The sequence below is a fragment of the Dermacentor andersoni genome, chromosome 7 (genome assembly GCF_023375885.2).
Source record: "Dermacentor andersoni chromosome 7, qqDerAnde1_hic_scaffold, whole genome shotgun sequence".
NCBI classification, from domain to species: Eukaryota; Metazoa; Arthropoda; class Arachnida; order Ixodida; family Ixodidae; genus Dermacentor; species Dermacentor andersoni.
The window spans coordinates 20,690,245-20,706,214 of record NC_092820.1 but is presented as its reverse complement, the minus strand read 5'-3'; the positions used below and the strand labels follow the sequence as shown (position 1 = coordinate 20,706,214).

General features: G+C 47.6%; 1 protein-coding gene across 1 annotated transcript in view; it reads left to right on the top strand.

The window, feature by feature from the left end:
- The window catches only part of Rrp47 (Ribosomal RNA processing 47), a 52,872-nt gene extending 39,912 nt beyond the window's left edge, over positions 1 to 12,960 (top strand). Inside the window, exons 4-5 of the mRNA XM_072289176.1 lie at positions 10,401 to 10,518; positions 11,647 to 12,960. Of these exons, the coding sequence (XP_072145277.1) occupies positions 10,401 to 10,518; positions 11,647 to 11,696 (168 nt within the window). The 3' untranslated portion in view covers positions 11,697 to 12,960. The remainder of the gene's footprint in view (positions 1 to 10,400; positions 10,519 to 11,646) is intronic.
- Positions 12,961 to 15,970: the final 3,010 nt, after the last annotated feature.

Genomic DNA, 15,970 nt, shown 5'->3' with positions numbered 1-15,970 from the left:
CCTCACTCGGAGAAGCGCGCATCTTCCGAAGATCAAGCGGAAAGGACGGACAACAGCGGCAACATGTCCTCTCATGCAGGGGAGATGGTCGCCACCTCCTCCCTGCCTGACGCATAAGGTGACGCTCCTGCCACCAAAACGGCGTTTGCTGCGGCTCCCCTCCCGGGTGGATGGATGGATGAATGAGGCTCAACCCTTTGAATCGGGCGGCGGCGGCGCGTGCCACCTAGCCTTGAAGGGTACTACATGCATGCATACATATGTATTTACTCCTTTACTTTTGCGTTGATATTATCCACCAATCAGATAGCCTCCGTTTAGTTATTTCTACCTGTTCAAAGTCTATTTTACTTTCACTGTCTTCATAACCCAAAACTTTAAATAGTCCCTTGTTACATTCAACTGCAGGGTGAAGTTGTTTACAAGCAAGTATCAGGTGTTCAGCCATTTCCTCCTCCTCTCCACACGCCCCGCACAACAAGTCTATCTCCTGGTATCTGGCTCGGTACGTTTTTGTCCACAGTACACCTGTCCTGGCCGCAAACAACAATGAGCTTCCCTTAGAGTTATCATAAATATTTTCTTTGGCTATTTCTTGCTTAAACGTCCTGTATGTCTCTAATGCTGATTTGGTTTGCATCTCTGTTTTCTACATACCCCTCTCTGTCTCCTTAACCTTTTTCTTGACGGATGATTCCTTACCTGTCCCCCCACTGCTGCCCAAGTATTTGCTTGACAATTTTCTAGTTTGCTTCCTCCACCTTGTTTCAACATTCCTCGTGTAAAATTAACTGAAAACCTTCCTAGCCCACCGCTTTCCCCCAGTTTTTCTCAATCGCTCCTCAAATGCTATCTTGCTACTAGCCTCTCTCCCCTTGAAAGGAGACCATCCCAGATCCCCCTGCATCCCAAGATTTGGTGTATTGCCATGTGCTCCCAGAGCGAGCCTACCCACACCATGTTGCCTAGTTTCCAACGATGCCCGGGTCTCTGCTTTCATACATAGAACTGCATTGGCAAAAGTCAGGCCCGGAACCATTACCCCCTTCCATATCCCTTGTACCTATTGTAGTTCCACAGTGACCTACTCTTCATAATCGCTGCACTTCTGTTACATTTAGTCGTTATATATTTTTCGTACTCTGTGAGATACTCAATTCCATTATTTATCTGCACCCCAAGGTACTTGTATTTATCAACTATCTCCAGCGTGGCCTCCTGTATCTTATGCTCGCCACAAATGTTATCATTAAAAATCATGACTGCTGATTTTTCTTTGCTAAACTTCAAGCCTAATCTGTCTCCTTCTGTACCACATATGTCCATCAATCCCTGAAGATCTTCTGTATTGTCAGCCATTAATACAATATCATCCGCATACATCAGTCCTGGTAATGACTGTTCAATCAATTTTCCTTGTTTGAAAAATGATAGGTTGAAGCCGAGTCCGCTTCGCTGTATTTTGGCCTCTAATCCTTGTAGGTACAGCATAAACGGTAGAGGTGACAATGGACACCCGTGCCTAAGCCTCCACCGAATCATTACAGGTTCCGAAACCTGCTTTTCCCATTGTATAATCACCCGTTTACATTTATAGGTATCTTTTAAGAAATTGGTTACTCCATCTTGCACTTCTAAAGTTTCCAGAATGCCCCACAAGCCCTCTTGAAGTGCACTGTCATAGGCTCCTTGATATCCTGATAGAGAGTACGGACGCCATCTCTCGGCCTCTCAACAAGGTGCCGGCCGCTTCCCTCATACTCCCTCGAAGCGAGGGTGCGCCTGCAGCCACAGACACAATGTCGTCTGCTAGCGTTGGGGGTATGCTGTCTGCTGCCTCGACTGCTGCAGCACACACTTCCAACACAGTGGTTTCGGCCCCATTGGTGCTTCCGGACGAGACCCTCGCATCAAAGTTCCTGAAGGGCCCGCCACACCGCATACCTGCACAGCAGAACCTGTGGAAGAAGAAGCAGCAGCAGAAGAATGCAAAGAACACTACCGCTTCAGAAGCTTCTACTTCCCGGGTGGCCGACTCCTCGTAGCGCACTCCTGAGACTGCAGCCACTATAAAGGCAGTGGAGCGTGAGGACCTCCCAGCTCGTGAGCCACCTGCGGACAGCTTCCAGCTGGTCCTGTCGAAAGGAGATAGGCACCGCGCAAGGGCTTTGGAGAACGCAGCACTCCCAGTTGTGTGGGGAGCACAAGCGCCCATCTTCCCCCATGTCGCGGTCGCTTTGAGAGCCGGCATAGACACAGGAGAGGCGCACTACGCCCTCTCCCACTTCTCCCTCGCTGTCGCGACACGCGTGCACCCTCCTTCCCCGACTCGCGGGTAGGTAGCTGATGGGCGAGGAGGACATTCCCCTCGCCAAGGTAAAAAGGTACAGAACAGCGCCACCGGGGGAGACCCTCGCTCTCTGATGCCGGACCCCTAACCTGCCGGACTGGAGTACTTGCCGCAACCTGTGAGTGACCTCGTTTGCCTGACTATCCCGGGCAACGAGGCCAGCCTATTATTATTACAGAGAGTACGCCCCTCTGCCAGTGTTCTTGATTTCTGGTAGCAATGAACGTCGTTACATTTGACGCTGCTGGTTGCCTTATTCGTTCGAACCTGACGTAGCCGCGATTCCCGCGCTACGGGTTGGGGAGTGCGACGGAGCGACTGTGTGGGGCTAGATCCGGAGCTCACCTTCAGACCTAGCCGCAAGCAGAGTGGAACCCCCACATTTGGCGCTACCAACATGGATCGAATTTGGCAACACGGCAAGTCTTCTGGTGTGTGTTGGCGCTAGGACTACCCACGTTTCAGCGAACAATCGCGGCTGGCTTGTCTGACCTCTCAGATTTGTTCATGTTGTCAGATGTAGCGACGCAAAGTCAGCAACCTATTGCTAACGCGGTGGCAGCTGCTGAACAAACCGGCAGCTTTGGTTTTGAGTGTTTCGCGTGGAACAGTCAGGATTGCGCAAATGCCACATTGGCGGAGGTTAACCCTGATACGAGGCGTACCACGTTGGCCCCCTCGCCGCTTCGCGACGCAGACACAGAGGCGCACATGCCACTAAATAGCTCGACTCGGTCGGGGGAGGCATCTGGCCCTTCGGGCAAGAGTTTGCCGTCGAGCAAGGTAATGTTGCAGAACGCGTTGCAAATCATGCAGAGCTTAGCCGGCGCCCTGCAAGGCACAATGCAGGCCTCATCGCAGAGTGAGCAACCACGGATTAAGGTAGACATGCCTACCTACAGTGGGTACCACGATTGCACGAGTGCAAGCGAGTACCTCGACCGGCTGCTGTATTACGAGCAAGCAACCGGGCTTTCAGACACCGAACTCATCGCGCGCGTGATCCCGGTCTCACTTACTGACCAGGCGGCTCGATGGTTCCGGCTGACCGGACACCAATGCCGCACGGTAGAAGAGTTCTGCGCGAACTTCCACAAGGAATTTCTTCCGCCCAACTACAAGTAGCATTTGAAGAGAGAGTTGGAGCTTCGTACCCAGCATCCGGACAAGTCCTTGCTGGAGTATGTTTAAGCAATGGACGAACTTTTTCGTCTCACGAACCCTCTCGCCACCGATGCAGAGAATGTTCAGTGCGTCACACAGCAGGCGCAGCCCACATACGCAGCCTACTTCCGAGGATGTAGGTTTAGAGACCTAGACGAACTCGCCGCCAAGGCGAAGCGCATCCAGGGGGACATCCTCGCAGTGCGAGCATACCATCCGCCTACACCTGGGCGCTGTCACTCGAGCCTCGCTGCGCGTGGAACGGCGGTGCCATCACTTCGCACTCGTTTAGAGCCGACGCGTCGGCATCATTCACAGAGGAGCACGTCCAGCGCACTTGGGAACTATCAGACCACACTTTTGACCCGTACACCTACGCGCTGAGAACAGGCCGACTAATGCCGCACTAAGCGTGCTGCGACAGGAACGTGAGGCCGATGCGAGACTGGAGTGGAGCGACGGGCGCCCAGGCCACCGAGGCTTCGGCGGCCATTGCTACCAGTGCGGCCGACCAGGGTACATCGCCCGTGACTGTGGCCGGACGGAGGACCTACGGCATGAGGCATAAACGGCCGGGGCGCGCAGCGGTGCAAGAAAGAGCCGGACTGCTCAAGTCGGGGACCAGACAAAGAATTATTTTATTTCAGCGAGGGGAAACGTAGCAGGCAACTTACAGCATTTGGCGCTGAGGGGCGCGCTGACGTAAACGACCCAAAACTGAAACCGGAAGCCAACACAGGATACCACATGTACACTGCTACAGGCTGAATGAGGTTCCGAAGAAGGATGCGTGCCCTCTACCCTCCATTTCCTCTTTAGTGTCTAACTTAGGCGGGGCGAAGTACTTTACGACGCTCGATGCTAGTCGTGGATACTTTCAGGTCGAAATGGACGAGCGTGACAAAGAGAAAACGGCTTTCACTTGTCACCAGGGGCCCTTTCAATTTAAGAGAATGTCTTTTGGTTTGGTCGGAGCTCCCGCTAAGTATCAGAGGTTGATGGACCGAGTGCTAGGAGACGCGAAGTGGCAACATGCTCTCGCATATCTAGATGACAGTGGTTTATTCGAAAACATTCGAGGAGCACTTCCGCCACATGAGAGACGTCCTCGAGAGACGTCCGCAGGTATCACGCTGAACCCGAACAAAGCTAAGATTGCTGCGAGCAGAATAGCACTGATGGGATTCATGTTGGACAACGGCCGCATCTTGCCGAGTGAGGATAAGCTCGAGGCTATACTGAGGTACCCGATGCCGAAAGATATCGGCGAACTGAGACGGTTTTTGGGATTGGTGAACTTTTATTGCCAATTCATTCTAGACTGCGCGGCAGTGCAAGCGCCTATGACGAAGCTCTTGAGGAAGGACGAACGGTGGACTTCGGGTCAAGAGCAGGAGGCAGCACTGCGGAGCCTCACGAAGGTGCTCGCTGACATGACCGAACTGCAGCTGCCCGATTTGAATAGGGAGTTTGTGATTCAAACAGACGCAAGTGACCTAGGCTTAGGTGCAATTTTGTTTTAGGAGCATGGAGGCACTTTCCGACCGATTGTGTTCGCGAGTCATTCGACGCCGGCAGAAAGGAACTACTCGGTGATAGAGAAGGAGTGCCTCACGATAGTTTTCGCTACTTCAGACACACACCTGCTCTTCCCGACCTGCTACCACCTTCCAGCACTGGCAAGCCTGCTTGAATATGTGTACACAAATGGGCTCCTAGATTGCCACTAGACTTCGGCCTCCCATAGACCTTGCTCGCCGACCTTCTCCCCTGGGTGATGCTGATGTATGCTGCCTGACACCTACTCTCCCTTTCCCCCTCTGCCCCCTCTGCCCCCTCATCTTTCATCCCCCGCCCCAATCCCCAACACGCTGCGCCGTGCTCTTATAAGGGCTGCAGAATTAAGCGTACTTTCTCTCACCCAAACCACGAAGAAGAAGAAAACAAAACTTCTGAACTTTAGCCGGTGCCATAGCACACATGCCAAGACAGCGAAGGTGGAGGGAGTTGCTAGAAAGAGCCAGGAGAGGGGAGGTCTGTGGCCACATGCCGACACTCATTGGCAGCGCATGACGGCGAAGAGAGGGGCATGAAACAGATAGTTCACCTCCGAGGAGGCCTGGGAAAGCACTGGGAAAACATACTGCACAGGGTCGGAGGCCACCGTCATTTCGCATTGCAGGTTTACGCCGTCTATTAGCTGTAACCTATTGGCAGGGCACAGAGACGTTCGTTATATGTGCAATTTTATGCCATTGAAATAATGTATATTTTGATGGTTGCATGGCCCTTGTTCGTTTTAGGCGAACGTTCGTCTTAGTGGGGCTGTTATATGTGGGCTCGACTGTAGTTCAATTAGTTCAGTATATCATATTTATTCGAATCTAGGCCAATAGATTTTTCAAATAATCATATACCAAAATCTAGGGTCGGTTTATATTCGAGGATTTAAAAAAAAAAACGCACGAGTTTGTAATTGAAAATGATAAATATGGTGCATAGAAGAGAAAAGTCAGTATCGCAGCCGCTACTATCCGCGCCAGTAGCCAACCAAGGTACACGAGCGACGTCGCCATTTTGACCTGTGTCATATCGGTATGGTGGCTAAGTAGCGGTGTGCGGCATGGTGTTATCGTAATGACACCAAACAGGTGATGCCATAAATGAAAAGTTGTGCTAGCTGCAGACGTATTGTCAAACGTTCAAGCTGGGTGGTACTTCAGCATCAATGAGAAAAGCGTCTGTCGTCGGAGGGGGTGACAGGAGACGGCTTTTGTGTGCCGCAACGAGGAGATGATAGCAATTAGAAAGCACGCAATAACAGAGAGGAGCTGTTCACGCAGATTGCACCGCGTTTTGACGCATATGAGCCGTGCCGCACTGTTTGCGCATGCGTGGGCGCGTGGATGCGAGATTACGTGTGTCCGCAAGCGTATGAGGCTAGCAGCAATGATTATGTAGAGTTAGCTCGGCATGTTCATATTAAATAAATACTGTTTTCATTTTGTGAATGCTGTCCTCACTTTTTGTTCGGCTTACATTCAAGGTAAGCTTTTTTATTTTTTCTGGCTTCGGACATTTGGGGGTCGGCTTAAAATTGGGACCAGTCTAGATTCGAGTAAATATGGTAGTTGGTAGTACAACATACATATATACAGGCATACAATAACATAGACAGCTATTTTAAAAAAAAGATACACTTATAAGCTTTTTTTAACATCAACTGTAAAAATGAGCAACGGAAGTTATGAAAAAAACAAAGTAAAATAATGGTTAATTCAAGTGCGACTCAAATAATGACTGATCTAATATCTGTGGGGAGTGAAACGAATAGTGTAGTGCAATCTATGTTGGCACGACCAACTGCTTTGGAATTTACAATGACATGTATAAAATATAATATACAATTTAACAAACTTCAGCATTGGGATTCGACTTGATTGCTGGCTGTTCTCGCTACTGTCATTGCTTAAAGGGCCCCTGAAACGGTTCGGACAAATTTTGTAGTAGATGCGTAGGATACAGCTAAAGTTAATCATTTGCACCACGATTTGCGTGAAACGTCTCATATTAAGAGAGCTACATACAATTACAAGTTACCCTCCTCCATAGTCATGCATTTTCTCCTCAACTCGTTTGCCAAATGATCGGGGCTAAGCTCCGCCTTCACTGGCTCTGCGTCATGATGGCACGTCGTGTCATCGACATCTGGTTCTCTAGGAGCGAGCGCGCAAAGCCTCTCCAAACTCTCCGCCAGCTGCTCGGCAGTCGACCCCAAGGAAGAGCTATCGAAGGAGCATGTGTTGCGAGCATTCTGTCGCAGCACCGAATGTGTCTGGTATTCTGGTAACCACAGGCAAGCTGGGCGTTTTGGCAGATGGCTGGAGGCATAAACTCAAGCTGATGAAGGAACTTTAGCCTAGACATACGTGAGCGGCCTGATCGATCTGCAGGGTCCAGCCACCTGTTGACGCAGAGCTTAACGAGCCAAACAAAGCACTAATATTGCTCTAACCAAGTGTAAAACATTTAAAAAAACAATGTGTTAACCATTACACCCCTGCAAAAAATTTACACCAGCAGCAAAGAAGAATACATTTCGTTATTGCTACTGTGCGTGGTTGAGCTCTGTGCCACCAGGTGGCTGCACCATGCAGACCATTCACATTTGCGCTTCTGCTCATCCCGTGAAACGACACGGTCAAACGGCCAGGCCCTGTCTCCTTGCGCTTGCGTTTACCCTAATACCGGACTCTCGAAACTCTATTGGGCTAGTAATCTACCGGTGTAAAGTGATGGTCGCAAACACGCAAATCCTGGCGCCGATTGGATAGCGGCAGTCCAATGTGCTGCAGCCAGTTAGCTCGTCTGCTGCCTTGCAAAGGGATACGATGTCGCAGCTTGACATATTGCCAGTTGCTATGTTTGCAGTCCACAACGCAACAAAGTCGAATCATAGTGCTCGCGAGAAGACAGACTGCTTTTGACCGCGGAGCTCTCGTCAAAATGGAGCACACTGTAACACAAGCAGACGACACTTGCTGTGTGCAGGAAGTGCTTAAGTGTATTGTGAAATTGTTCTTGTGCATTTTCTTTCTGGTACTTTCTTCTTATAGAAACAAATTAACTAACATTCCAACTACTACGAACATCATTTGTCCACCATAAAGGTGGAAAAATTATCGATGACGCACCCTGGGCAGTGAATTGAATAGCTTGCCCTACTGACGTCAATTGGGTGATTTACGTCATATGGGTAGGTGCCTCTGAAAATTCCGCCGATCAGTGTGCTGTGATCGGTAGTGATGTACATTTTTAAAACCTTATAATAAATTACACACTTTACGCGGAGCACTTAAATGCATCAATTAATGATCAGAAGGACCTGCTCCAACGACTCTGTACGTATGTAGAAAATCCTCAAAATCGTTTCAGGGTCCCTTTAAGTGTTGCTCCATTTTCTCGACACAAGATTGCCTAAATAATAAGCTTGATTCTTTAATTCGTTATTTCTGCTACAAGTTATTTGCTTCGATGCATGTCACCACCACTCGGCAACAGTATAACACATAATTCTTTCCTGTAGCATAAAAAAAAATTAATGGGATGTAAAAGTAAACTTGGTTGTCACTGGAAGAAATGATGCATTATATGATCAACCAACCAGCCCACACTTCACTAATTGTTTTATTTAATTTTTTATTTATGTTAATTACCGCAGTGCTTAATGAGAGGCATTATTGCTCAAGGGGGGGGGGGGACTACAACAGATAATGGACTATGTGCATACACAGACCAGCAATATAATGGCAGGAAAAGCAGACTAAAGAAAGTTATTGAAATAGGAAAGGAGCAACACTTATGAGAACTTCTGCAAAAGTGAGTGGAATGCTTCTTGTGACACACATTTTTCAATACCTTTGGGCAGCTTGTGCCACTCCGCAGTGTTGTGTGAGAAGAAATTTTTGAATTAAGGATCGATGAGAAAGCTGTTATTTCATCCTAAAGCATCCCATTCAGTCGTTTTTGGCACGCTATGTCCTGCGTATATTTTAAAATGTTCTTGTAGCATGCAAAATATGGAAAGTGCCTTGTGATTACGCATCAGCCCATTGCTACACACCAGCGGGTGTCGCCCAAGATCACCCAGAAGTGATTTGAAGGAGCTAACTTCACTCAATGCCTGGCAGTGGCGAGCTGTTGGTGTTGGGGTTGGCTTCTGCTGACAACAAGTTGTGTGATCTGCGTGATAATCGCAGCCTAAGCAATGACCTTATGGTTGTTGTGTCTGGCAATGAGAGATGCAGAAGATGCAATAGCAGCTTCTCTATCTGAAGTCATGCACTTAACTAAAAAATTATCAAGTTGTTTAGTATGAAGCATGCATTTGTTTATTTAATGTTCTCTAGTTAGCCAGGTAGTTAGTACTCAAAAAACATATCCATATCCCGACAACGTAAGAGGACTGAACACCATAGGCCTCATAATCATACATGCCTGCCAACTATCTTGAATTTTCCGTGAGGCCTACAAATTCTGGCTCATTCTACTAATTTACCAGTGTTTATCAAGATTTCCTTTTTTAAATACCATTTTTGAAAAAGTTTTACTCATTGGTATCTGACCACGCCCTTGGAAGTCTTCTGATGGAGAAAGGACACTAGAAGTATACCCGCTCTGAACTAAATTATTCAGATAAGTTCCTGAGGTTGACGAAATGGGCAACAACAAAGTCGCTGAAGAAGTCACCATCTGTTGCTCTGAGACTTAGAATTTTGAAGTTCACAGGTTGGCAGGTATGATCATATAGGTGTGATTGTACATGCCAGTTTTTTTAACAGCATGGCTAATGTTAGCAGGGACACCGTGTAATGAAAATATTGAATACCACGCATACAGGCTATAACTCACACACACACACGCACAAGAGATTACGCCATCATTTATTGTTTGGTTGCATAGAACATAGGCATACCCACTGGCGCTGCTTTGTGGTCAAAATGTAGTGCTATATAAGCTGGTTGGCTATGGCTTGGATTGTCTGCAGCATGAGCAAACGCAGTGGCCACTGTGGGCAATAAATGAATGCAACTGCTGCTGCAGTAAAATTTACTGTAGCTATAGGCAAGCTGCGTGCTTGTAATAAAGACAAACGGTGATGCTCAGTGCAGGAATAGAGTGGACGACACTCTTCTTTTTTGTCTTGCCATTTAGCAATTTAGAACTTCTGAAAACTTGATGATAGGTACTACTTGTGCATTATGAGGAAAGTCATGCCAGTGGAGTCTTTGAAAAATTTATCTTGTCCTTTGCCACTTCGTTTTCTTAGCATCATGTTCTGCTACTTGTCTATAGTATGCGGATGACTTGAGCTTCCTACATGCAGGACCGTGTGAAGGAGTACATGACGCGGGCCAAGCAGATTGCTGACAAAGCCAAGGCGCCTAAGTTGGTCGCCGGGGCTGCCCAACGCTTTGTGCGCAATGCCCTCTGGACACCCATGGGTGAGTGTTCAGCATGCGCTGGGGCTTTGCTGTCAGCATTGCACATGCCTAGCAAGCAGAACAAGAATATTTTGAGCTTTTTCTTGACACCACCTGCCATTGCTTGCCTGAAAGCAGTTGCGTCCACAGAACAACTTTGACAAATCCAAGCCGATAGCTTTTTTAAAAACATGAAATTGCAAAACAGCAGGGTCAGTAGAATCTCGGTGATACAGTAATGGCTCGTACGAATTTCGGGGTGATATTAATTTTTCGATCGCCCCAGCCAAGGTCCATTAGCCTACAACATGCCATAGCACGGTTGTTGCAAACGGATTGTCGCCCCCCGGTGTTTGACATGAACAGACATCGCCCCACAGACCACCTCACGTCTGGAATAGAACAGCACAAAGTCACGCACCGCCGGTTTGGCAGGTTGCTAGCGTCACCCACCAGCTGCGCCTTATGTAGCTTCGGAGATGGTGCACCTTCGTGTGCCTTAGTGGAGTCCGGAAAGGATCCACACAAGGTACGCGCTGACTGTACAGGCAAAGGCACCGTGCATGAGCTCAAGGCTGAGACACAAAGGTGTTGGCGGACGAGAGGAAAGCGTGTGTACCTGGTGCTGTTCCGGAATTGAAGACCTGCGCTCCTGTCATGGGCCGCCGACAGCGGCTAGGTCTAGCTAGGCCGCGACGTGAGCTCTACCGCCAACAACCGTCGTGAGTGGATAGGGGGAAAGTCGTAGGGATGGCAGAACAGGTGAATTCCTGTGCATTCCTCAATCCCCACACCAGTTATAGCATTTTTTTCTCGGTTTTTCCTAACTGTTAGTTTTCATTGCATCGCTATGCGAGTTCCTGCTTCCCTTCAATGAAGTTCACCTGTAAATCCACGGCGTTCTTGTGCCTTTCTTTTTTGTCGTCCAGATGCAAATTCTATGCTGGCTGTAGCACTTGAACGTAACGTTACTGTCCTTTAAACACGGGTGTCCTTTTTCCACAAACACTGCTACAAGCACTGTTCGCAAAGACTCTATGTTGGCAGCCATTTCTGTACCTTGCCGTGGCATTGTTTTCTATCGTAAGCCTTTTCTTCCTATCGTAATCGCATAGTGTGATATTTTATTGTGCCTTTTGCCTCGTGCAGATGACAGCCAGAAAGACAGCCAAGAGCCACCACGGAAAAAGCGCCGGTGATCATCCAGACATCTTTCCTGTTGGGGACAGTACATGCCATGTGGAGTGGCTTCATCTTCTTAGCAGCAAGGAAGCAGCCTGCATGGTTGGCAACATCGTGGGGATCATGAGCACAAAAGGACTACCAAATCACCTAGCCATGGGCCAAATCAAAATGTTGATCTGATTAAAATTTTTGTCTTGGTAGGTTTATAAGCAGAATAACAAAGAATTGAGTTATATATAACCTTGTCATATAACTTTTTCTGTGTTTTGTAGTGCTGAAATACAGTAGCGTGCAGTGTAAAAATGTCGGCCATTCACTCCTTTCGTGCCACAAATGAGCTAGCCTTTGTCCATGCATTTCTGATAAAAATAGCCAAGAATGTGCTCAACTCGTCGGCAGTATTTTCAATTTCTAATCAACGATGCTTTTTTTTTTATAATGCTGTTAAGCTTCACTTTTACAATAACTGGTTGAAATTTGTATAAGTAAGCACTTGAAATGGCGTCTACATTTTTTTATAAAGAATAGTGCAGTGAAAAATTTGGCCATTTGTAGTTGGGATTGGGGGTAGTAGTGTGGCACAGAAGGAGTCATTTTGCAAAGGTGCTGGCTCTGCTTCCTCCTCAACAACCAATCCTCTTGCAGACAGTCTAAGCACTTGTGCATGTTTGCCATCGGTGAGGAAAATGAGGTCAGCCTAAGGGGCTGTCACTACCACATTTTAGATATAGCAGCTTCATTTTATGTTGTCATCTATCAGCCAAGAAGCTCTGCTAGTTGCTAGCTGCAACTAGCCGAACTTGGTCGGGCTTGCCTTGTTTTGTATAACAATTTTGTTCCACTTCATGCTGATAGTACTCAAGCAAACATGAAAACAATCGGGTGAAAAGAGCATAATGTGTGCAGGCAACTAGTTAGACGTAAACTAGAAACAGACCATTGTATTTTCATGAATGTAACATGACCATCAAACATAACACAAGGGATAACTACTTTTGTCTAAAAAGTGATGTGTTATGACTTTACGATGTTCTGTGAAGTGTGACGGTGATTCAAGTGACACTAGTGCCAATGGCAAAGAGGAGTGGCTCATGTAGCAAAGTCACGGAACATCACGCCGCAGTTACTGGCAGCCGCAGGCTGGGCTTTCTCTGGAATTAAATTTGTTCGTTGTTTATCTCCTGGCTTGTTGCATACAAATTTTGTTTCACATTCAATTGTTCTCATAGTTTGATCATGCCTACATCATCAAAGTAAATAAATTTTGTACTTGTAAAACAGGTGTCTGTAATCTGTTCGTTCTAATCATAGCCTGCTCTTAATCATTTCTAATTTGTGTTGCAGTGCTGGAACTAAATGTGCCCTACATGGTGCTAGATAGCAGTGAGAAATGTGCCTTATTTATACTAATGTAGCAGGAGAACTGAAAGCTGTGTTGGTACCAATTCACACTACGTTGTGCACAAAAACCGGCAAGAAATAAAGAAATAGATGACACAAGCACAAACTCTCAACCTGGTTTTTTAATGCAAGGCATAGTAACTTACACAAAAAAACTCGGTGCCCTTCCACTCTGTAAAGAAGGATGACCAGCGAAGCTGTGTATGTGGGCCCCTGGTAAACTGCACCTCCGCCGCAGGTCGGGATCGGCCCACGTATGGGGAGTTTTGTGTCTACACATGGACACGACCCTGGGGGAACTAGCCCTTAACAGCTTCGCTGTAAGATTGGTTACATCTTTTTGTTAATGACGACAAACGCGGGAGCACTGGCACGAGGGCGTTGGCGCCGTAGCGCCGAGGGGTCCCAACAAACCAGCTGTGGAAGAAAACGACGCTGGAGCCAATCCTGCTGGTGATAGTTTTGTGTTAACATACGGACACTATCCTGGGGAAAGTAGCCCTTAACCATAGAGTTTCAGACAATAATTACTGGAGGGAACTGTGGTGCTGCAGTCATTGTACCTCGTGGGAATGATGGGAAGTACATGGATTTGTCCAATCTTCGTGCTTGTCAGTTAAGACGTTCTTATGGCTTTGTTTATTACGCTATATAAATATTATTGCCATAAATTTCAGCACAATCTATACTCTTCGAAGTGCAGATGATGTCACGAACATGCACAATTGCCATTAATTGCACTAATTGAGCTTGTCCAGGTGGCTAAATCGAAACACGCATTCGTGGCTTAATGGTTTCAATATCAGGCTTCTTTGAATCCTGCCGTCGGACAATTCTAATGATGTTTATTTAATTATTTATTACGCAGTACATTGTTGAAAATGATGAGTTTACAAAGTCAGAAAGCCGTTTGAAGCCAAAATGACGATGTTTAGGCAAATCCATGTACTTCCCATGCTGCTACAGTCTCTCTCATTGCAGCTCCCGTAGACACTAGCGCCAGAGTTCCCTCTAGTAATTATTGTATGAAACTCTATGCCCTTAACAGCTTCGCTGTAAAATCTCTTGCAAGCACCACCTGGTAGTGAAAAAAAAAAAACATTTTCAAACAGCCTTATCGAAGCCATGCAAGCATAAAGCAGCTGACTGATAGGAAATATTGAGTCCTGCGACCACATGCTGCACAGACATGCATATTCTTTTTCAGTTAATGAAGTACACGGCTGATTGACATAGGCGTCTCCCATATTTGCCTCTATAATTTCCCGATTAGTTTTTGTCTCCTAAGGGGAAGGAATTGACGTAATGTCAGCAAGTCACGCATGCTACGAGCGCATTCGTCAATGCCCGAGTGACATGACTTCAAGCCAGAGTTTACTTAAACGACTAACTCAATAAGCCTGCGTTCATTTCTGTTCTGGCCACCGTTACTTCACTAATAAAGCACAGAGTCGCACTCCAGTTAAAATGGTGGCCAAAGTAGTAGGTGTGTAAACAGAAAGCTCAGCGAACATGATTTGTCCCTGTCCAACTTGGCAGACCAATGCAGGTGTTGTGGCTGCAGACCATTGTTCACGGACACCCACATTTTATTAAGGGGGGCTCTAGAAATGGTCTGGCGCCTTGCAACGCCAATTTGATCAGCAAACTGGAACTGCCAGAGGTCCAGCATTGGCAGTACACATGTCGTGCTCTTCCTGGACTCCAGTGTTGGCAACTCCTGTTTCGTGCTCTTCGATGGCCGAGGGAATGGGGCTGGTCCCGAAAAGCCCACCAAAGGGTCTGCATTTTCGTTTGCCGGGGCCAACCCCCTTTTCCTTTGACACCTTCCTCGTCCAACAATGTTGGTAGCTGACCCTCTGCCTTAGCTGATCTTCATGACGCTCACATAGTTCCCCATCCTCAGTCTTGACCGTGCTCAGGCGGGTGCCCCTGGTATTCTGTATCACTGCGGGTCTCCAGCCCATGCCTGCCCCCTAGTTCTTGCACCATACAGGTTCTCCGGGCGAATATCTGCGGGGAAGTGCACCTGCGGCTTAAAAGCGTTGCGACACCACATTATCCAAGTGATTCAGAACCAACAAGCAGGAAGCCAGGCGTCTTTCCATTTCGGAGTGGGGTGCGCCGATAACTCGGTAGCCATTGGGCCAGGCGCTTCTCGAGGGTACCGTGCATGTTCTTGCGCAGCCCTTCTTTAACAGTGCGCAATGCCCTATCTGCCAGCCAGTTGGATTGCGGATGGTATGGAGGGGATTGTAGGTGTAGGATGGGCCATTATCTTCCATGAATGGGTGGAACTGTCTACTTGTAACTGGGGCCCATTGTCAGCAACAACTGTTCGTTGCAACCCAGATCTGCTAAAAATGCCCCGCAAGGCTTCAACAGTGTTATTTGCGCTGGTTATTTTCAGTAAAACAACTTCAATCCATTCAGTACGTGAATCCCCTACGATGATCAACATTCACCCTTCGACTGGTCCTGCGAAATCAACAAGGATTCTCGACCATCACTCAAATGTGTCTGGCCACGTAACTGGCTCTTGTGCGCATGGCATGCTGCAGTTTTGCTGGCATACTGCACATGCGTGCACAATATTCTGGATATTCTTGCCAAGTCCAGGATACAGAAAAGTACCCAAGCCAGAATTTTATCGCTGTCATGCCTTGATGTGTATCGTGCAGCAGCTGCAGCATTGATTTTCGAGCTGCAGCGGGTATCACGGCCCAATGGCCCCAATAAACAATAGTGTGGCTGCATGTCAGCTCGTCTTTCTCTTGGAACAAAGGCCTCAGTGCTTCTTGTGTTGCCAACAATTTCCTTGGCTAGCCTTCCCGAACATACTGCATAACCGGCCTGAGCATGCCATCATGTGCCGTCATTTTGGCCA